At 58.9% G+C, this 20,797-nt stretch overlaps 1 protein-coding gene across 1 annotated transcript; it reads left to right on the top strand.

Annotated features, from left to right (window-relative positions):
- The first annotated feature begins 205 nt into the window (after nucleotides 1–205).
- Nucleotides 206–20,650, top strand: PIK3R2 (phosphoinositide-3-kinase regulatory subunit 2). The gene is made up of 16 exons (XM_059870238.1): nucleotides 206–357; nucleotides 7,448–8,171; nucleotides 12,176–12,268; nucleotides 12,638–12,700; nucleotides 13,669–13,800; nucleotides 14,001–14,202; nucleotides 14,472–14,557; nucleotides 14,836–14,941; nucleotides 15,038–15,136; nucleotides 15,265–15,445; nucleotides 15,623–15,748; nucleotides 16,026–16,168; nucleotides 16,369–16,545; nucleotides 16,749–16,820; nucleotides 17,037–17,207; nucleotides 17,447–20,650. Exons 2-16 carry the CDS (start codon nucleotides 7,832–7,834, stop codon nucleotides 17,637–17,639), a joined length of 2,184 nt encoding a protein of 727 aa, XP_059726221.1. The 5' UTR covers nucleotides 206–357; nucleotides 7,448–7,831; the 3' UTR covers nucleotides 17,640–20,650.
- The last annotated feature ends 147 nt before the right edge of the window (nucleotides 20,651–20,797 follow it).

The raw sequence follows: 20,797 nt of genomic DNA, 5'->3' as shown, positions 1-20,797 counted from the left end.
TCAATCCCGGTAAGATCCCGGTTCCCGCCCTACTCGCCACCAGGGGGCGCCGCCGCGCTCTCCCTCCGGTGTCCCCCTCGGCTCCTTCCGGAGTCTCGCGCGAGGGGCGGGGCCCCGATAGCGATGGGGCCAGGGGAGGGGCGGGGCCAGAGTCTTCGGTCAGCTCCGTCCTCTGTCGTCTGCTCTCGGCTATTTCCGGGATAGATTCGGGCAGTTCCGTTCTCTCTCGTCTGCTGTCGGCTGTTTCCGGGGCGGGTTCGGGCCGTTCCGGCGGCGCTCGGGCCTGTCCAAGGCTCCGCCGGGCCGGAGGCAGCAGCGGGCTGGAGGCGAGCGGCGGCGGATGGGGCCGGCGGAGAGGTGCGGCGGGGACGGGACCGGCGGGATCGGGATCGGGGGGATCGGGATCGGGGAGAGCGGGCCCGGATCGAAACCAGGCCCAGGGTGGGCGTCGGGACCCCTCAGCGTGAGGCGCCCGGGGCTTGGCTCTGTGCCTCACAGGGCAGCCTCGAGGATGTCCCCGGACCCTTCGGCAGCTGCCGGCGCAGGGTGTCCCGCTGCGAGGACACTGCCACTGCCGTGTGGCTTCGCCGTGATGCCGGGACTGTGCCCCCCGGTCCGCCCCAGGGCTGTCTCTGTGTCCTCCCATTGCCGGGGCTGTGCCCCTCGTTTCCTCCCAAGCTGTCCCTGTCCCCCCCCACTGCTAGGGCTGTGCCTCCCGATCCCCCCCATTGCCGGAGCTGTGCCCCCCCCGATCCGTCCCTGTCCCCCCCATTGTGGGGGATATATGCCCCCCGGTGCCCCCAGGGCTATCTCTGCGTCCTCCCATTGCCGGAGCTGTGGCCCCTGTTTCCTCCCGAGCTGTCCCTGTCCCCCCCCCATTGCCGGGGCTGTACCCCCCGATCCCCCCCGAGCTATCCCTGTCCCACCATTGCCGGGGCTGTGCCCCCCCCCCCCGATCCCCCCGAGCTGTCCCTGTCCCCCCCAGTGCCGGGGCTGTGTCCCCCCATTTCCCCCTGAGCTGTCCCTGTCCCCCCCATTGCCGGGGCTGTGTCCCCCCATTTCCCCCTGAGCTGTCCCTGTCCCCCCCAGTGCCGGGGCTGTGCCCCCCCATTTCCCCCTGAGCTGTCCCTGTCCCCTCCATTGCCGGGGCTGTGCCCCCCCCCCGATCCCCCCTGAGCTGTCCCTGTCCCCCCCGGTGCCAGGGCTGTACCTCCGATCCCCCCCCTGAGCTGTCCCTGTCCCCTCCATTGCCGGGGCTGTGCCCCCCCATTTCCCCCTGAACTGTCCCTGTCCCCCCCATTGCCGGGGCTGTGCCCCCCCATTTCCCCCTGAACTGTCCCTGTCCCCCCCAGTGTCGGGGCTGTGTCCCCAGTCTCTCCGGGTTGTCTGCAGCCCAGCAGTGCCATCACAGATCCCCCTCCCTGTGCCACTGTCCCCACAACGGTGACAGTGCAGGGACCCCCCAGCACGGTACATCCCCATCACCGAGAGTCCTGGGGGTCCCGTGGGCCTCTTGGGGTCCCAGCTCTGTTGCCCCTGCCCGGGGGCAGTTCGGACCCAGCAGTTCCCAGGCTGGAGCTGGTTCCCCAGGGCTGTGACAAGTTCATCCCAAGGGTGGCTTTGCACAGCATCCCCCAAGCCCTGGCTCTGGCATGAGCCCCCCCACTGCTTCCCAGGGAGGTTGGCCATTGCATTTCTTCCCTTCCTGGGGATGTTTCTCAGCCCCTTGAAGAGGAAGGTTCCCGTGGTCATGTGCCTCCTGAACTGGTGGTCTGTGATCGGTGGGGGATAAAACCAGGGGGCAAAGCTGTTGAGAAAAGCGAGCTGTGAGGAGCTGGAGCGGCCCCAGCGTTGCCTTTCAATGGAGCCGTGGCTGCCTCTCCTCCCATTAATGCAGCTTTGATTTCCCAAGCAGCTCTTGGAGCCGCTGGGGAACTGGCCCTGTGACTTTCTCTGTGAGAGCAGAGAATGGAGACAGCTGAGTAAATATAGCCTAAATCACTGCTTTCCTGGCCATTCCCCCACCCTTCCCCGACATGCCAAGGGCTGGTGTGTCCCCGGGGCTGGACTGGGCTCTGCTCTAGCCTTCCACGGTGTGGGAAAGTCCAAGGCATGGTTTGGTTTCTTTGGTGACTCTCTTTGACGTGGGCAGCTCGTGCTTCCATCTGCCCGCGCGGTTCGTGACACGGCCTCGTTCCTCCTAAAGCTGATCTCTGCCCCAAAACCCAGCACTCCCAACTCGCTGGAACAAGGTTTTAGGCACACAGGAAAATCCTCTGTGCCTGCAGTTGGGTCTCGCTTGGACAAAGGCGCTGGGTTGGAAGGGAGAGCGCGGCTCAGCTGGAATGTGGCGAGGAGCAGAGTGGTTTGCGGAGCCAGTTTGGAGCCGTGTCAGAGCTCTGAGTGCCGGGGTGTGTTTACAATGAAAAAGAGTATTTATAATATCGAGGGCTCTTTTAATTCCTCTGGGAATCTCTGGAGCCACAGCTTGGAGCTAAAGTAGCTGGGTAATGGAAGATGAAAAGCAGGCAGAGGAAGGGATGGTGGATTTCTCAAGTTGGAAGGTCTTGGCTCTCTCACCAATATCCAAATCATGCTGGTCTATTAACTTGGGTGCTGCTTACCTCGTCGGTTACTTCATGTGATTGCTGAGCTGTGCAGAGCTGCTAATAAATCATATAAATTCCAAATACCCCGGGGAATGTGATTTTAAGCAGATAAGTTAGCAAGAGCAGTTGGATTTTTTTTTTCATGTACTCAGGTTTTTTTTAGAACTGTAATTTTTTTGCCAAAATACAGCTCCTGGGTTTCTATATCCCTAAAGCCAGCTCCATGAATGCTCCTAAAATGGAATTAGTGTGTTCTTGCTGTGTGGGGGATGGTGTAAGAGCAGCCTGGAGTGAGGTGATGGGGCTGGTGTTGCGTGCTGGGTGCTTCTCTGCCCACTGCCAGCAAATAAAAGTCTGGCCACGTAAAAAGGGTTTGTAGGCAGGAGGAGAAAGTTTGTGAGGTGGTTAAGAGCAAGCTTCAGCTGGAGCAAGGAAGTTCAGTGTCAGGAGAAGCCTCTGGACAATATGAGAAGTCTTGCAGTAGGTGTGCAGACTGCCTGAGGTGCTCTCACGCTGTCCAGCCTTTGAGCAGGAGGTCTCTGGGACCTCCAGTGGTCTCCCAAAAGTGAAAAATGTCAGTCATCCTGATTTATTCAGCTCCTTGTGTCCCTGCTAATTGTGACATTGACCTTTTCAGTGAAATATTTCAGATATTCCTTCACTTTCTCGGGCTTTGGTGAATAAAGCAAGATATTTAATGAAACTCAGGCATGAGCAGGAGATGCTCTGTGTCCCTGGCAAAGGGTGGCTTGTGGCTGTGGGCAGGAGCTGCTGCTGGCTGGCTGGGAAGCATTTCTGGGGAAAAGAAGAGGTGAAAACGGCCTCGGCTGTCCCATGCCTGGCTGGGGCACAGCTCAGGCATAACTCCCCTCCTCCCCTGCAGCTTTTCCCTGTTTGGAAGGAAATACCAGCTGGCTTGGCAGCGCCGTGGCCAGCCCGGGCTCCAGCTCTCCCTGCTCCGCTGGCTGCTTCCCCAGGGGCAGCTGCTGGAGCGTGTCCAGCTCCGCTTCCCGCCCGCCCCAGCTCCCTGCAGGCTCTCCCAGCTCCTTCCCCCACAGCTCCTCGTGGCACTGCTGCCTCTTCCACGGCCTGGCTCATGGCTCCAGCCTCGCGAGACGTTTCTCCAGTCATTGTTCCTGCTGGGGAGGCAGCGGGCCCGGGAAGCTGCCTGGGAGCACAGGGATTTGCTGTGCTCTTTGTCCTGACTATAAATCAGGGGCTGCTGAGCTCTTGCCCCTCTGCCACTCGGTGGGCACAGGATGACCCCTGATGTGCTTGCCAGTGCCAGCTTCAGGAGCTGAGGCCATCAGAGCTGCCCTGGCTGCGTGGGTCAGAAGGATGTGATGCAGCAGCAGATGTCACCATGGCAGGCAATTCCCTGTCCATTTTTATTCCCATCCATCATTGCATTGTTCTATTTTCTCTTTTTATTAAAGGAAAAGTTTGTTCTTTTTGTCTGTAACTTGCAGTTCAAACTTGATATGGTGTTTATTTTGCTCGCTGAGGATCTGATGTAACTTGGAGCTGTGCATACTGTTGTGAGCATATTCTTCTTTTAAATATTTTTATGCATTCTTTCCTCTCTCTGGAAGGAAAGTAACTCAATCTTGCCTCAAATCATGCTGCACTTTGAACTGCATTTGGAACTGGGTTAAAAAGCGCAGGAGCCACATTTAAAATGTTAAGATGCTTTTATTTATGTGCTGGGCACAGACAAAAAGACTTGTAATGTGTTTTTTGTTTCAAACCGATGTATTAAACAAAGAAAGTATTGACAGCAGTTAATGAATCGAGGGATTGTTTCTGGGCGCTGAGATAGATTTACCAAAGGTATTTAGCTGTCTGATGCATGGGATTTTCAGAGCAGCCTAAGCAAGTGCTCGCCAGCACAGACACACGAGGTTCCTCTCTGAGAGCTGAGCAAACCTGGAGCTGGGCCCAGCAGAAATCTTTTGGCGAGGTGCTGCCTCTCTCCTGCTCAGAGGTGTGCTTCCAGCCGACAGGCTCATGCGTGTCCTGGCCTCTCGGCGCTGCCTTCCCTCCAAAGAGCTGTTCCAGGGCTTTGGGAAGTGTGTGTTCCCAATCCCCAGAGACTCTGTCAGCTGCTCTCCAAGAGTGCAGAGCCTTCCTGCAGCTCAGCCAGGGAAGCTTCTGGCCGGGTCCGTGGCAGCACAGAGGACAACTGCTGCTCCTGGAGAGGACGGTGCTGGCACTAGCCATAAGAATTTGGGTCTCCTGGGGGGCCCCTCACTCATGTTCATGAGCACTCAGTGCCCACCTGGGCTGAGTGTGGGGAAAGCAGGCAAGGCTTCTCCAGGAACAGCCTGGCTCTGAGTTCTCTGGATTTTTTTGTGTGCCCAGTGACCCACTGGGACGTGGAGAGCGTGGTGGCACAGAGCTGTGCCTGCATTCCCACCCCAGGGAAGAAGGTTGTGAAGGAGTCGGTTGGAAGAAGCTGTGGGACCTGCTCTTTGGAGACACTTGGTGCTCCAGAGTCACTCTCCTCTTCCCACCCCTCCACGCAGATCTGCTTTTAAAAGCTACTGAACAAGTTTGCCAGGCCTGAGCGTTTTGTCCTTCCAGCCTCTTCAGCTGCACTGGCTTGTCGGAGACGCCTGGAGTCGGGGCTGGGATCCGCGGGTGGCAGCTGGAGGGGTGCCTGTGGGGGAGCATCGACCCTGCTGGGGTTGGGCTCTGCTGCCTCTGGGTGCACTCTGGAGTCTGTCCTTCCTGGGAGGAGGGGGAGCTGCCAGCGCCCTGCCCAGCGGGCAGCGGCCACTCAGGCCCTTGGCATTCAGACAGTGCCCCCGGCACGGCGACTCTGCTCTGGGGGACCCCGACAGGCAGCACTCAGAGGGGCAGCCAGTGAGCCTGGCCATAAATCTCTCTTTATGCTCTGGATTATGAAGTAATATTTTCCTGGCTGGGGCTGGTTGGATTGGGGAAATGCGGGCTCTGCTGCGAGTTCCTTGCAGCCACTATCCCAGCATGATGGGAGCTTTCACAGCGGCCATGGTTGGCTGTGCTGCTTCCCCTGTGAACATCAGAAACCTTTGTAGGGTCTCTCCATGAATTCTGCAGTCTGGTGTTGCTCCTGGAGTTCTGGAGAAGCTCTCCAGCAAGTTGGATCAGGCTCAATCCTGTTCCCCACCCGCCTCTGGCCGCAAGTGCCTCACCTCCCCGCGGGCAGTGCCTGTTCATTCATGGCAAAGACAGCCCGGCTGGGACGCCTGCCCGAGCTCAGGCAGGCGGTGCGGGCTCTGGCTGCTGCACAGGTTTCCTGTGCCATGGCCTCTTTGTGCCTTTTGTCCTTGTCAAGGGAAGGAGCCCTGGTGCCGAGCTGGAGAGCCTGGCTGAGAGGTGGGGCTGGCTCCTCTCGGGGGACTCACCCCGATCCCAGATTTTGTGGCAGCACCTGCAGGTGTGGTGACACGTGCAGGGGTGATATACCACGTGCAGGAGGAAAGAAGGATTTGTAGCTGATATGAACTGTTACTGGCCCGGAAGGGTTATTTTGAAATCCTGCAGATCACCACCGTTGGTGCCTGTCACAGAGTCCAACCAGCAGTCAGAGCAGCCCTGGCTTCGTGCCATGTGTGATTGTTCACTGACCCCTCTGGGAAGGGTGTCCTGGCTCCCTTTGCCTCCTCGCCTCCCTCTGCCCAGGCTCCCACAGCCCTGAGAAGCACCTTCCTGCTCGGTAATAGTTTTCAGATAAGACTCAAGAGTTTGAGCTGGGTTTGGTGGTTTCTGGGCCAAAACAGCTCAAGCCTTTAACAGGACCTGCAGCATTTGAGCAGGCCCAAGGTGTCCCTGGGAAGGCTGGGTTCTGGCTGCCCCAGTGCCTTGTAGGTCCGGTCCTCAGCCACACACCATTTCTGCGGGAACCAGAACTCTGGGATTTGCCTGAGGGAAGTGGAAAACTGGCCTGTGCAGCCAGGAGGGGATGGGAAAAGAGGACGTGCCTGGCTGGTGGGAATGTCCCGGCTCGTACATCTCTTCAACAACATGTTATAACCCAGGTTTATTCTTTTGGTGGATTTCTGGGCAGGGCAGGCAGCATATTCAATTTCTCTCTGAATAGCTGAAAGGCAGTTAGGAGCTCTAAGTAGACTTGAAGGCTTCTAAAGATTATTTTAACTCCTTTTGCCTCCATCTCTGCGAAAAGAACCTGTGCCTGCACTTGATGCTGCTGCTGCTTTTGAAAAGTTCAAAAATTGACTTTTTGCTCAGAGCAAAGCTTTGAAGTGCTGTTCTGTGGGAATGGTAGCACATCTCGAAAGCCTTTTGCTTAAAGCATGGTTAACCTACATTTGTGGGCAGCTCCCTTCAGAAGATGCCCTTGTGGGGGATTGCATGGCAAGATGTAAAGGTGAACTGTGAAATTTAATCGATTTAACAAGGGAAGGTTAAATCTATTTGTTCTGCTCCTATTCAGGGCCTGCAGCTGGTGGGTGCAGGGTCACCCTTTTCTGTATGCAAAAGTTATCCTGCATAAAGGCTGTTTTGTCCCACTTGTTGTCTCCTTGTTTGCATAAGTGCTGCGAGGAGGGTAGGCTGAAGAAGCAGGGGTGAACCTCTTTAAGATGCAGAGCTGGTGCCTGGCTATAGCAGAGAGGAGGTAGCGTTCCTGCCTGCAGCCACTGGCTCCTCACTTGCTTTTGGGAGTGTAACTTGGGATTAGCATGTCCTGCTTGGATCCAGGGCTCAGCATCAGATGCTAGGTAGGAGAGAAACGAGTCCTGCCTCTCTCAGGTGAACCCCTGGTTTGAATGTTGGTGTGTCAGGAGGGCGTGGGGTGCCTGGCTGTGCAGTGACAATTCTTCTTCTCTTTGCAGGCACTGGAAAGGGGAACATAGCGTGTCACGCTGTTCCAGGCTGGAAGCCTACTGTGCTTTTCCTCCCCATACTCCAAGAGACTGGCTTTTTTGGTGAAACAGACCCTGATCTCGGGTTTCTTTGCTGCATGCCCGCTCACCAGTGCTGGATTATGTTTGTCTCCTTCTCCCTTTGCTCCATAATTTGGTTGAATCGTGGTTTCAAGCTGAGAAAAAGGGGCTGCACCTAAGCGCTCCTGGGCACCCAGACCAGGCTCCTGGGGTGCCAGTTCACACAGGGACAGTTCAGAGTGCTGATGGGGGAGAGCTGCCTCTGAGGGCCCTGTTCTCCCACCTGGAACGTGCTGCCTCACCTTTCAGAGCCCTTCTCCCCCGGCAGAGAGGATGGGCAGCACCGACGGCTTCCAGTACCGCGCGCTCTACCCCTACCGCAAGGAGCGCGAGGAGGACATTGACCTGCTGCCCGGGGACATCCTGGTCGTGAGCAAGGGGGCCCTGCAAGCCTTGGGCTTCAAAGATGGAGATGAGCAGACCCCCAATCAGATCGGGTGGATCCTGGGTGTCAACGAGCGCACCAAGCAGAAGGGGGACTTTCCTGGCACCTACGTGGAGTACGTGGGGCCGGTGAAAATCGCTGTCCCTTCACACCGGCCCCGGGTGCAGAGACCCCTGCCTGCCACACCCGGGGCCAGCGGCGGCCGGCTGCCCGAGGCTCTGGAGCAAGGTAAGCCCTGCTATGTGCCCTGTTGCTTTGGGACACCTCCACAGTCTTGCTGTGTGACAAATGAGAGAGTGTGACTGGCTTCATAGGAAACCTTCAGCTCGGCAGCACTGGGTTGCCCCATCAGCAGCAGTACAGTTGAGTCACAACCAAAAGCCAGCCTCTCTCAGTCCTGGCCCAGAGGAAAGCACTTTGTTCCTCCAGCTTGTCAATCTGCTCAGCAGGACTTCCTGGGGCAAGCTTTGTCCCACTCTTACATCTTTTCCCCCTCTGTTCTGCAACCAGCCAGGATCCCCATGGTCCCTCTCCCTGCTGCACGCAGGGTCCCTCTCCCTGCTGAGTTTTGCCAGGCTCCCTCCCTTCAGGATAAGTCCTGACCTCTCCCAATCACCACCTCCCCGCCCCTGCAGCGCCTGGGGCAGTGCTCCCTGCCAAGAGCTGCTCAGCCCTGCTGAGAGACACAATTACTTGTCTCTGGGCAAGAGGAGAAAAGTCAGGGTCTAAAAGAGTGCTTCTGAGAAGTGGAGCTAATTGCTTGTCTGCCTGGCAGCCAGCCCACCCCGCGGGTCGCAGAGCCCTCGCTGGGGCTGGGCAGCCACCCTGGGGCTGGGCATAGGCTGTCCTGCACCTGCAGCTGCCTCCCAGCCCGCCTGGCCTTGGCACAGACCCGGTCTGGGAGAGCCAACGTGCCTCAGCCCTGCCTGTGGAGCTGTGGCAGCTGCCTGCTCTTAGCCTGTTTGTTTGGCTCCCAGGCACATAAACCCTTGGGTCAGGGCTCAGCAGCCCCCGGATTTCCCCCTTCTACTCTTCCTTTGTGAGACCCCCACCTGCAGTGCTGAGTCTGGGTCTGGACAAGGCAGGAAAGATGTGGACCTGCTGGAGCAAGTCCAGAGGCCACAGAAATGCTCCTAGGGCTGGAGTCCCTCTGCTCTGGAGCCCCTCTGCTCTGGAGCCAGGCTGGGAGAACTGGGGGTGTTCACCTGGAGAAGAGAAGGCTCTGGAAGACCTTATTGTGCCTTCCAGTACTTAAAGGGAGCTTATATAAAAGAGGGAGAGAGGCTTCTTATACAGACAGATAGTGAGAGGACAGGGGGAAGTTTTAAATTAAAAGAGGGAGAGATTTAGATTAGATGTTATGAAGAAATTCCTGACTGTGAGGGTGGTGAGGCCCTGGCACAGGTTTCCCAGAGCAGCTGTGGCTGCCCCATCCCTGGAAATGTTCCAGGTCAAGCTGGATGGGGTTTGGAGCAACCTGATCTAGTGTAGCGTGTCTCTGCAGAAGGCAGGGGGGTTTTAACTGGGTGATCTTTTAAGGTCCCTTCTAATCCAAACCATTCTGTGATCCTCTGGGGGCTGACTTGGCCTTCCCATGCCTTACAGAAGATCTCGTGCTGGTGTACATGGGAGGAGTGGGGTCAGCAGCAGGAGCTGGAGATGCCAGGGAACGCTCCCAGCTGGCAGTGCTGTGTCCTCCCCATCCCTTCTGCCTGGGAGCCACGGCTACCCCGGCAGATGCTTCTGGCTGTGTGAAAACACCTCTGGGGTCTTACGAAACCGGGGTTGTGGGGCTGGTGCAGCTCCCTGCAGCTGCCTCCTGCTCCCGGAGCCGGAGGGGCGGCCCCAGGAAACATCTCCGCAGGGTGGGAATGCGGCCGGCCCTGCGTGCGTTTGGGTTGGCAGGAGAGCCTGACCTGAGTCATCCCACTTGCAACCTGCCTTTCCAAGAAAGCTGCTCCTCTCAGGAGCCTGGGATGTGCTCTGTGCTGCGTGTGCTGGCCTTGCCTGCATGGTGCTCCCTCAGGGGCTGGATTTCTGCCCTCCTCGGCTCGCCCCTCTTCTCGAGGGGGCTTGGTGGAGGTGTGTCTGGGTGGTCAAAGCCACTGGTGGGGTCTCTGGGGGGTGGAACAAGTTATGTGCCAAAGCTCCTGAAGCACAGCAAAGACAAATTTGAGAAGGAAACCAAAAGCCAGCCTCTCTGCATCATGCACAGGGATGGAGGGTGGGCTACCAAGGCATGTGAGACCAGTGCCAGCCCTGTCCCTGTCCCCTTTGGGGGCATCCCCAGAGCCAACCTCCACTCAGGGCATAGGCAGGGCCTGCAGGGAGGCAGTTCAAACACCCAGAGCCATTTTACACTCAGCCTGCTGGTTTGATCCCTGTATGGGCCATTCACTTAAGAGGTGGACTTTAAGATCCTTGTGGTTCCCTTCCAGCTCAGGATATTCTGTGATTCTTTATTTCTCTATTCTGCTGGGGAGACACATTTTTGCAATGGAAAAACCGTATTTGAGCCAAGCCTTGTCTTATTTCTTCATGGTGTGCACTTTAGGAGGTGCAGAACCGTCTCCTGGCAGCCCCATGAAGCTCCTTCCCTGCTTCCCAGGTCCTGCCCTGGCTGGCAGGGACCCCTGAGCCCCTCAGTGTCACTGGTGGAGCAGGGCCAGCGCCACAGCTGTCCCGGGAGCGGGGCCGGCCCCGCGGAGCAGCGAGACCCGGCGCGTTCTGCCGGTGGATTTACGAGCTGCTGGTGTTTGCCTTCCGCAGAGAACACGAGCGGAAAATGCGGCTCGGGAATATTTCCGCAGCTGCCCGGGCCGTGCTGTGAGCAGCCTTGTTCACGGCAGCCCAGCCCGGAGGCCCGGCAGGCTCAGGAGTTGCTGCTGGCTCCCGCTCTGTGCCTGACAAAAAAAGACAAGCTGCTGCCTGCTGAAGCAGCACATTCCCGGCCGAGCCACGTGGGCAGCGCCAGTATTTACTCTCCCTTCAGTCCTTCCCAAGGGTCAGGCAGGGAGCTGCCAGCCTGGAAGCTTGCCTGCAGCTTCCCCACACCGACCCGCACCATGCTGGGCCCCTTCCCGTGCCCAGGAGCTCGCTCCACTGGGGGATTGTCCCCTCCTCCCAGCAGCACAGGCCTGTGCAGAGCTGCTGGGTGCCTGACCCGCGTGCTTCCCTTCCCTTCCCATGGCTGTTCTGTCTCCCCTCGAGGCCGTGGGTGCAGGAGCCTGAGCTGGGTGCGCAGTTCCAGCTTGCTGCGCCTTGTGGTGAGACCACACCAGGCGAGTTCGGGTCAGATCCATGACAACGGAGCTGTTTCGCAACGGGGAGCAGCCTCTTGGCTCTGCCTCTGCAGAGTGGAGTGTGCTGGGTGTCCTCACCCACTGCGGGCTCCCCAGGGTCTGCCAGGTGCTGTGGACCAGCCTGGAGGAACCTCCTGCTCCGGCTGGTGCTGCTTTGGAAGCGGGCTGGAGCCTGGCACCGCTCATCCTTCGGCAAACCTCCTGCTGGCAGCTCCTCAGCCAGGCCTGCGTGCTCCTGCCCTGGCATGCACAGGAGAGGGGGGTGCCTGCAGCCAGAACCTCAAGATTTTCTGGAAATGGCAGTGAAATACCACCTGACACGGGGCTGCAGATCCCCCAGGAATGGAGGGACCCTGGTCCTGTGCCACGGGCTGTCTGTGCCCTGTAGCAGCTTGCACAGAGGCTGTGGGCTCACGGGGAGGGGGAGGCACAGGGCCGGTTTCCATGTTAAACGAGCAATCAAGGGCAGGAATTTGCTGACATGGCGTTCTGTCTGAATCGCTGGATTAATCACAGCTCACCACGACGAGCAGAGCGAGCTCCCTGGCCCCGCTCCGCTGCCAGCCCTACGCAGCCCCTGTGCTGGGCAGGGACCCAGCGCTGAGCTCCAGGAGCCCTGGTAACCCCTGTGCTGCCTGCCCGGGGAGTACGGGTCCCCAGGGGGGTGGGCTCTGTCTGCAGGCCTCTGCACAGAGCAGTAAATATCTCCCTGTGCACACCCAGTCAAGGCTGGAGCTCAACAAGTGCTGTGCTGGCTCCCGGGCAGGTTGCTTGCAGGCTGCATGCTGTGTTTGCCTGGGCCGCAGTCTCGCAGTGGGGGCCACAGCTTTCTTTGCTCCTGTTGGGAGTTGCCTGGGTTGTGCTCTGGGCCAGCTCTGCTGCTGAGGGCTGAGCTGGTGCTGAGCCCTTCTCTCCCTCCCTCTCCCCCAGGGTCTCCTCTCCCAGACTTGCAGGAGCAGTTCAGCCCTCCTGAGATTGCTCCGCCGCTCCTGGTGAAGCTGGTGGAAGCTATTGAGAAGAAAGGTAAGGGGGCAATGCTGAGCACTGGGGATGCTGATACACCCCAAAACCCACAATGAGAGCTGAGCTCTGTGGGACACACAGGACACAGAAGCTCTCATGTTCCTCCTTGGGTTGAGCTGCTGAGGCCCGTGAGGGTGTTTGATTTGGGTACCTACACACACTGGGTGGGTGCTGGGGTTTGCGAAGTGCTTCCAGCCTGGATCTGGTGGAGAAATGGAGCCACTGAACCGGGTGTCCTGGGGGCCAAGGGGGCTGCATCAGGGGGTTGGCTTGGACACCATCCAGGCCTGGCCATGCCACAACCGCGGCCCAGCTGGCACTGAAACAGTGCCTGTGCTGGAGCTGACAGCAGTGTCCCCCCTTCTGCAGGGTTGGACAGTGAGATGTTGTACAGGACATCTGGCTCCGAACTGAGGCAGGCGCTGAGAACCGGTAAGAACCAGCTCGGCGCGGTGGAGGCGAATCGGCTCAGATGGAGGAGATTAGTGGATGTGACAGCGCCAGCAGTAATGCAATCCAGGCCAGGCTCGCCTGTCCCTGGCAGTTCCTGACTCCCAGCACGCTGCCTCTGGGGCTGGGCTGTCCCCATCCCAACGTGTCCTTGTCCTGCGTGGAAGGGACGGGACGGGGGGATCCCTGGCACCATCGGTGGGGGGCAACAAAGGGATGTGGTGCTGGCTCAGAGACTCGCAGGCAAACAACTGAACCCCTGTGCCTGTCCCCTGCTGTCTTTGGGGTGCTCTGCTGATGGGCTGGCGGAGGCTTCTCTGGCTCTGTCGTGCCTCTAATAAGCAGGGGAGGATCTTTGAGCTCGGCTTGGTGGCTGGAGCTGATGTCTCTGCCGGGGAGCCCTGGGAGCCGTCCGTCTCTCGGCTGGGCTGGGGCCTCATCTGGCACCACGCTGGCGAGTCCCCTCCCGCAGACGTTCCTGCAAACCCCAACCACACAGTGCTGTCAGGCTGTGCTCTTGGGACAGGCTTTATGTGCTTCCCAAAATCCTGTGTTTGAGGGAGGTGTTTGCTCCGTCCCGTTCAGTGTGTGGCTGCTCAGTCTGCGCTCAACTCTTGCTGGCAGCGGAGAGCAAAACTCTCACCCAAACTATACCTGCTCAGAATTCTTGTGTTGGGGCTCAGAGCAAAGGTTGTGGGCACCCAGAAGGACCTCTGCCCCCTCCCAAGGGGAACTGCTGGGGTTCCCAGAGCCAGCTTATTTCTGGGGTGCACATCGTCTGTCACATGAGCTGCCTGAAAGCTGATGAGCTCCCTCGTGGTGCTGATGAGCTCTCATGATAGCTGGCTGCTGTGTGATGGTTTCTGGGATGGGTGTTGGCAGCACCAGAGCTGCCAGCTGGGTGCCCAGTACTATATCAGCCCTCCCATGGGAAATCTGTGCCCTGACAGATTGGACCCTGGGTGACCTGGAGCCCCTGGATGTGCACTCCCTGGGTGAGGCATTACGAGGTTACCTGCAGGACCTGCCCTCCCCCGTTGTGCCAGTGTCAGTGCATGGAGATATCCTTCGCATCCTGCAGGGTAAGGGCCTCCCTGGCTACCTTGGGAATGGGTGGCTGGGTGGGGTGGACACATCTGGGATATTAAAATAAGCCCTGTCCCTATGGGGCCTGGCACATGGCTCCCACTGCTGACAGCGCTGCTGTGCTGTGACGCAGCCGGAGCGTGGAGAGTGGTGCCGGCTGTCCCAGCTCTTCCCTCGTGTCTTGTTCTCTCCCCAGAGATCCCCCAGCCAGAGAATTGCCGGAAGCAGCTGCTGCTGGCCCTGGAGTCGCCTGCGGTCCCGCTCCAGAACACGCTCACCCTGCAGTTCCTGCTCCGGCATCTGGGGAAGGTATCGCAGCAGGCCGAGAGCAACAGCCTCCACCCTCGGGCCCTGGGAGAGATCTTCGGCCCCCTTCTCCTCCGGCTGCCTGGCGCCAGGTACGTCAGGCTTTTGGTCCCAGCAGTGTTCCCAGCTCCGGCCACTGTGCCTGCCAGGACAAGGAGTCCAGCCCCTGCTGGGCTGCACGTGGGATTAAGCTGCTGGCAGCACACAGAGGCGGGACTGAGAGCTGGGAAAGAGCCCTTGCTGCCCTGTCAGCCTGGGGTCTGGCAGCTGGGGTGAGCCAGCTGACCCCAGGGGAGGTGGGAGCAGTGCCATGTTGTACCCCACAACTGCTGTTCTTAACTTGTCTCTTCTCTCCCTGCAGCCCAGAGCTGAGCCCTGACTTCTCTGTGCTGTTTCTGGAGACACTTCTGCAGACGAAGGAGCTGGAGCCAGAACAGCTGCCTCCAGGTACTGAGATACTCCTTCCTTGGGGCCTGAGGCACTGGCATCTGTGGGTGTGGACTCTCTGCCCCCATGATTGGGTTGCCGAGGGCGTTTTGATAGCCTGGAGGCCGGCTCAAGGTGTTCAGCTGCTGGAGATGTGACTGGAACAGCTCCAGGAAATGTGGTGGCCAAGAGGCCTTCTGAGGCAGTCACTGCAGGGAGGGGGACTCAGCACTCCGAGGGATTGCCAGGGAGGAGCTGGGGTTTGGGCTCACCCTGTTCCATCCCTCCTCCTCTCACAGCCCTGCCTCCCAAACCGCCGAAGCCGAAGCCCAGCGCAGCCAGCCTGGCCAACGGGAACAACGTGCCCTTGCAGGATGCTGAGTGGTACTGGGGGGACATTTCTCGGTAAGGGGTGACTGGCAGCTCGCACCTGGGGGTGCCCTGTCCATCAGGTGAGCCTTGGGGTCACCTCCCAGGTCATGACAATCCTGTTCCTTGCAGGGAGGAGGTGAATGAGAAGCTCCGGGACACACCGGATGGGACCTTCTTGGTGCGTGATGCCTCCAGCAAGATCCAGGGGGAATACACACTCACACTCAGGTAGGGCTTTGGGATCCCCTGGGAGCCTCGGGGATGCAGCTTTTGGGACATGTCCCTGTGCTTCCAGGGATGCCAAGGTCTCTGGCTGGGGTGGTGCTAAGTGCCCTCTCCCCTGCCGTGCACTACAGGAAGGGAGGCAATAACAAGCTGATCAAGATATTCCATCGGGAAGGCAAGTACGGCTTCTCGGAGCCCCTGACTTTTGGCTCAGTGGTGGAGCTCATCACCCACTACCGGCACGAGTCACTCGCCCAGTACAACGCCAAGCTGGACACCAGGCTGCTCTACCCCATCTCCAAGTACCAGCAGGTGAGGCCTGTGCTGCAGGTTCAAGCACAGCCTGAACCAGGGGTATTTGTTCATCCATCCCTGCCCCTTTGGTAGATGATAATGTCCCATCCCTCTCCCTGTGTGCTGGAATGTTTTGTTGTGGGGTTTTGTGGGACCAGCTGGAGCAGGTCCTGACTGAGGCTGTGCCTATGGCAGGACCAGGTGGTGAAGGAGGACAGCGTGGAAGCTGTGGGGGAGCAGCTGAAGGTTTATCACCAGCAGTACCAGGACAAGAGCTGGGAGTACGACCTGCTGTATGAGGAGTACACGCGTACGTCCCAGGTATGTGGGCCCTGCCTTCCCCACAGGCTGCCTGAGACCCCAAGGGCTGCTGTGTCACCCCCTGAGTGCTGGCAGCCACCCTGCTGTGCACAGGGGAGACCAGAGATGGGGCACCTGTTGCCTCATTTGTCAGCTCATGGACAGGGACTCACCAGAGGACGGGCTTTGAAGAGCGGGATATTGTGCCTGCAGCAAGGACAGAGTGCTTTGGGGAAGTTGAAAGATGGGATGCAAATGTGCAGAAATGTTCCTCAGCTTTTCCCTCCCTTGTCCCCAGGAGCTGCAGATGAAGAGGACGGCAATTGAGGCCTTCAATGAGACGATCAAGATCTTTGAGGAGCAGTGTCAGACACAGGAGAAGTGCAGCAAGGAGTACATCGAGCGCTTCCGGAGGGAGGGCAACGAGAAGGAGGTGCAACGGTGAGGATGGGGGTGGTGGTGGCCTGCCCTGCCTGGAGAAGGGCCCCAGGGGCTGCAAGGATCCTCCTGGCTCAGCACAGAGCTGAGGCACGTGGACTCCTTGTCTCTCCAGCAGCATGCTGTGGGCTGGAGCTGGCAGGCTGCCTCCTCCGCCTCCCCCACTCTGGCTCACAGCCTAAACCCCCCCCCCCCTCTCCCAGGATCCTCATGAACTCGGAGAAGCTCAAGTCCCGCATCACAGAGATCCACGACAGCAAGATGAAGCTGGAGCAGGACCTGAAGAAACAAGCCTCGGAGAACCGGGAGATCGACAAGCGCATGAACAGCCTCAAGCCAGACCTGATGCAGCTGCGCAAGCTGCGGGACCAGTACTTGGTGTACGTAGTGCCCCTGCAGCGCGGCCCGGGAGCCATCCGGCTGCCTCCCCCAGGGCTCCGGGGCTCGTTGGACCGGCTCGCAGCCCGCTCTGAGCAGGAGCCTCGGGGCTCGGCGGTCCCCGGCAGCGGCGGCTGCTGCCCTCTGGTGATGGCCACAGCCGGGGCTCGCTGCAGCCGCGCTCAGCTCTGCTCTCCTCCCCCAGGTGGTTGACGCAGAAGGGTGCCCGGCAGAAGAAGATCAACGAGTGGCTGGGCATCAAGAACGAGACAGAGGAGTGAGTGTCCTGCTCGCGTGCTGTTGGATTTGGGGGATGTGGGAGCACAGGCTGTGCAGCTGGTTCTGCCCGTGCTGCGGGCAAATCCCAGCTCCCTGCCTGGAGGCTGAGGATGTCTTCCCTGACAGATGGGCGATGGCAGCTAGCAGTGTGGGGAGACATGGGGGCCACAGACCCAGATTTAGGGAATCTGACCCTGCCTGTGCTCGATTGCAGTCAGTACTCCATGATGGATGACGAGGAGGAGCTGCCTCACCACGAGGAGCGGACGTGGTACGTGGGGAAGATCAACCGTGTGCAGGCAGAGGAGATGCTGTGTGGGAAACGGGACGGCACCTTCCTGATCCGTGAGAGCAGCCAGAAGGGGTGCTACGCCTGCTCCGTGGTGTGAGTATCCCTGTGTGGGTGGGATGGGGTGGGATGGGATGGGGTGGGATGGGATGGGGTGGGGCTGGCCCAGGTTGTGTTCCCACATTGCTCCACCCTCCCCTTGCCAGATGCTGGAGGTGACAGCTCCTATCTGCCTTGGCTTCTCCTGCCAGGGCCAGGTGTTTATGGTGCTTTGGTGGCCCTGCTTGTGCTTCCCTGTCCCACTGCTGACCCAGGCTCCTGTGTCTCCCTGGCAGGGTGGATGGTGACACCAAGCATTGTGTGATCTACAAGACGGCGACGGGCTATGGGTTTGCTGAACCCTACAACCTCTACGCCTCCCTCAAGGACCTGGTCTTGCACTACAAGCACACGTCCCTGGTGCAGCACAATGACTCCCTGAATGTCACGCTGGCTCACCCGGTCCTTTCCCAGCCACCAGCCAGATGAGCAGCCCATGCACAACACAACAGCTGCCTTCAGCTTCTCCCCAGGGCGCTGCTTTCTGGCTCTGGACTCTTGCACCCTGTATAGTTGAGTCTCTGTGCTCCTGCTCCTTCAGAGCCTCTGAGATGTCTGTGACCGTTTCTGATGTCCCTCTTGGTCAGTAGCTGAAACCCGTGTTGGCTGATGGGACAGAAAGGCTGGGCTGTAGATTTGCAGTGGGCTCCAGCCTCTAGGAGGTGGGATCCAGTTGTGATTGAATTTCTGGGGGTGAGCACAGCCCCCTCCCCTTCCCTGATAAGCAGGTCAGATCCCCTTCTTGCTGGCAGGTCGCCCCGCTGTGCATCACTGTAGAGCTTTGGTTCTTGATTCCTCGGTGCTGTGACCGAGGGGTTCCCTGCCTGGACACCGCAGGAGGCAGAGGAGGAGGAGGCTCCACTGAGTGTGTGCATCCTTCACTCGCTTCCCTCGGTGGCCTCGCGGGCTGTGATGGTGTCTGGTACGAGGGGTGCTGCTCTTGCATGCAGAGACACATTTAGGAAGGAGAAACCTCATCCTCAGTGGGGCTCCCTGGCTGAGATCTTCGCTCCGTGCTGCGCCCCACCTGGCCACCATTCCCTCTTGTCATAACCACCTCTGGAGTGTTGCTGCCTGGGCTGGGAGGATCTGCTTAGCTGTGAATCTCCCACCTTAGCTGTGCCAACGAAGCTGTGAAGTCCGTGTTGGTACCCGTGTTTTCCTGGCAGGATCTGTGGGATGCACAGCTCGTTGTTTCCGGCCGGTTTCGGTGACTCTCTGCACACGTAACCCATTGAAGCTGACTGTAGCTCTGTAAATATGGTTCTTTTTGTGACCAGCTGCTCCCCTGGTGCTGGTGTTTGCTGAGCCCCCAGTGCCACCCCCAGCGTGGGCAGCAGCTGCCAGGCTGCCCTGGGCCCTGCAGCTGAAGCAGGAGAGGGCTGGAGTCCAACGCACACTACAAGCCCTACCTGGAATGAAGGACCTCTGCTGCAGGAGGACACATCTGTGGGGCCCAGGGCATGCTGAAATGTATCTGCATGATGGTGAACTATGTATGCAAAGCACTTAAATCATGGGTACTGTATGGGGCCGGGGCGGGGCTGCCCACCACAGCTGGCTGCTGCAGGCAGGGCGCTGTGTCCGAGCTCAGAGGGCCCCAGGGCAGTCCAGGTGGGCTTTAAAAGCTGAGCTGAGAGTTGAAGCTATGGTGGCATTTGCTTTCCTGGGTTATCTCAGCTGCCTGGCTGGAGGAGAGCATTCTTGAGCCTCTTGATTTGCCAGAGTGACTCCTTCCATCTCGGAGGTTCCTCCTTGGGACAGGCAGGTGGATGCACTGGCAAGTCCCCCTGGCACTTCTGTTTCCCCTTGCAGCTTGGGTTCTGGCAGTTCCATGGGGTGCTCTGGGCTCATGCTGTGCCTGCATCCTGTCCTTGATGTGCCACCTGCATTGGGGACTGCACTGTCCCTCCCTCCCTGGCCAGCTCTGCTGCTTGCCTTGCTCTGGGCTTGTCCCCAGATCCTTCTGGAACTGGGGCTGCTGGAGCAAACATCCCATTCCTGTTGCTTGTGGCAGCTCTCCTATGCTCAAACTGTACAGCCCTGCTCTGCATGTTCTCTCCAGGCCCTGGGCCCTGGTTTTTGGGTCTGGTTTGTCAGTGTTTGGTGCTCAGGTGCAGGCAGTGGGTCAGGGGAGCTGTGGGGGCACGGCCCAGGAGAGGCTGTGGTTGGCTTCGGGGATTACTTGGGAAAAGCTGCCAGGGATGAGTAAGGGAATAATTAGGACTCGGGCACGTGAGAGATGAGGGCACGTGAGACTGGGGCAGAGAGGCTGAGTCCTCACAGCTCTATCCAGAGGCCTCCTGGGGCCTGTGGAGTGACCAGGGGGCTGCACCAGCACTCCAAAGCTTTGATAGTGTTCCACACCTTTTCAGCCTGGAACTCTGCTGATCCTGTGCTTGTCCCCGCATTTCCAGCACATCCCCAGATCACAGGACAGGCTGCAGGCAGATGGGATCCTCAGCCCCTCATCCCATGGGCTCCACATTCCTCCACCACCACCCCTAAACGTGAGCTTGGGGCCAGTCCTACCTGGGGGGATTGCTCCCTGCTCATGCCAGGACCTGCTGAGCATCTGGAAGAGTCTCAGCTTGAAGCTGTCACCTGTCAACACTCGCTTGGTGCTCACCTGGCTTTGCTGCCCAGGGAAATTCCAGCTTCACTTTATCCTGCGTTTTTCTCCTTTTGGCTGAATTTCTGTTGTTCTTCCCATGCTGTCCCTTCCTGCTGTCTAGCCACAGCCCAAGGGGGGTCACAGTCACCCCTTCTGCAGCACTGCCTTTTCTGCCTGCTGGCAGCCTGTCCTTGACAGGGCACTGCTCACGTCCTGTGTACGACGAGGAGGAAGATGCCCTTCTCCAGGGCTGCCTTTCCCTGACGGTGCTTCACTCAGCTCCTTGAACAGCAGCATCCCCTGCTCTCCCTGGGCTGGGCTCCCCCAGCATAAGCTCGTTGTGATTTGTCCTTTGCTGCTTTGGCTCGTTCTGAACCCAGCCGTGTTTTGAGGCTGTGCTTTGCTGCTTGTGACGCCCACGTCCCCCGGCCGAGCCACACACCCGCGTCCCGTGGGTGCCACATGGCTGTTCCTGCTCCCCGGGGCACGGTTTGGGGCTTGTCCCTCCGTGTCCCTGCTCTGGGGGGGCTCCAGGCTCCCCCGTGTAACCCCCTAGGTGCCAGTGGAGGCTTTGTGCTCGGAGAGGACGTGGTGGCTGCGTGAGGTTTTAGTTTCTAGGTATATGCAATAAAGAATAACCTGCCCCCCGAGCTGTCCGTTACCAGCAGTAGTGCTCTCTGCTCTTTCTGTTGATGTTTACTAATGTAAACCCAGTATTTGTTACTGTAAGAGGATTTTTTTTTTTGTACGGTACTTCGAAAAAACCCACAAAAAACAACCAAAAAAAAAAAAAAAAAAAAGGAAAGAAATAAACAGAGTTAATGAACCAGGCTGCTGGATTGCTGTGGGAGGTTGTGCGGGGGCAGGAGAGTGGTGGGGCTGTGCCCCAGTTCCTGGGCTGGGTGCAGGATGTGACCCATCGTGCCAGGATTGTGCTCCCCGGGTTTGGAGAGCTGGGACACGTGGGAACGAG

This window comes from Haemorhous mexicanus, chromosome 29, assembly GCF_027477595.1.
Source record: "Haemorhous mexicanus isolate bHaeMex1 chromosome 29, bHaeMex1.pri, whole genome shotgun sequence".
Lineage (NCBI taxonomy): Eukaryota > Metazoa > Chordata > Aves > Passeriformes > Fringillidae > Haemorhous > Haemorhous mexicanus.
This window is presented reverse-complemented; position numbering and strand designations above follow the sequence as displayed.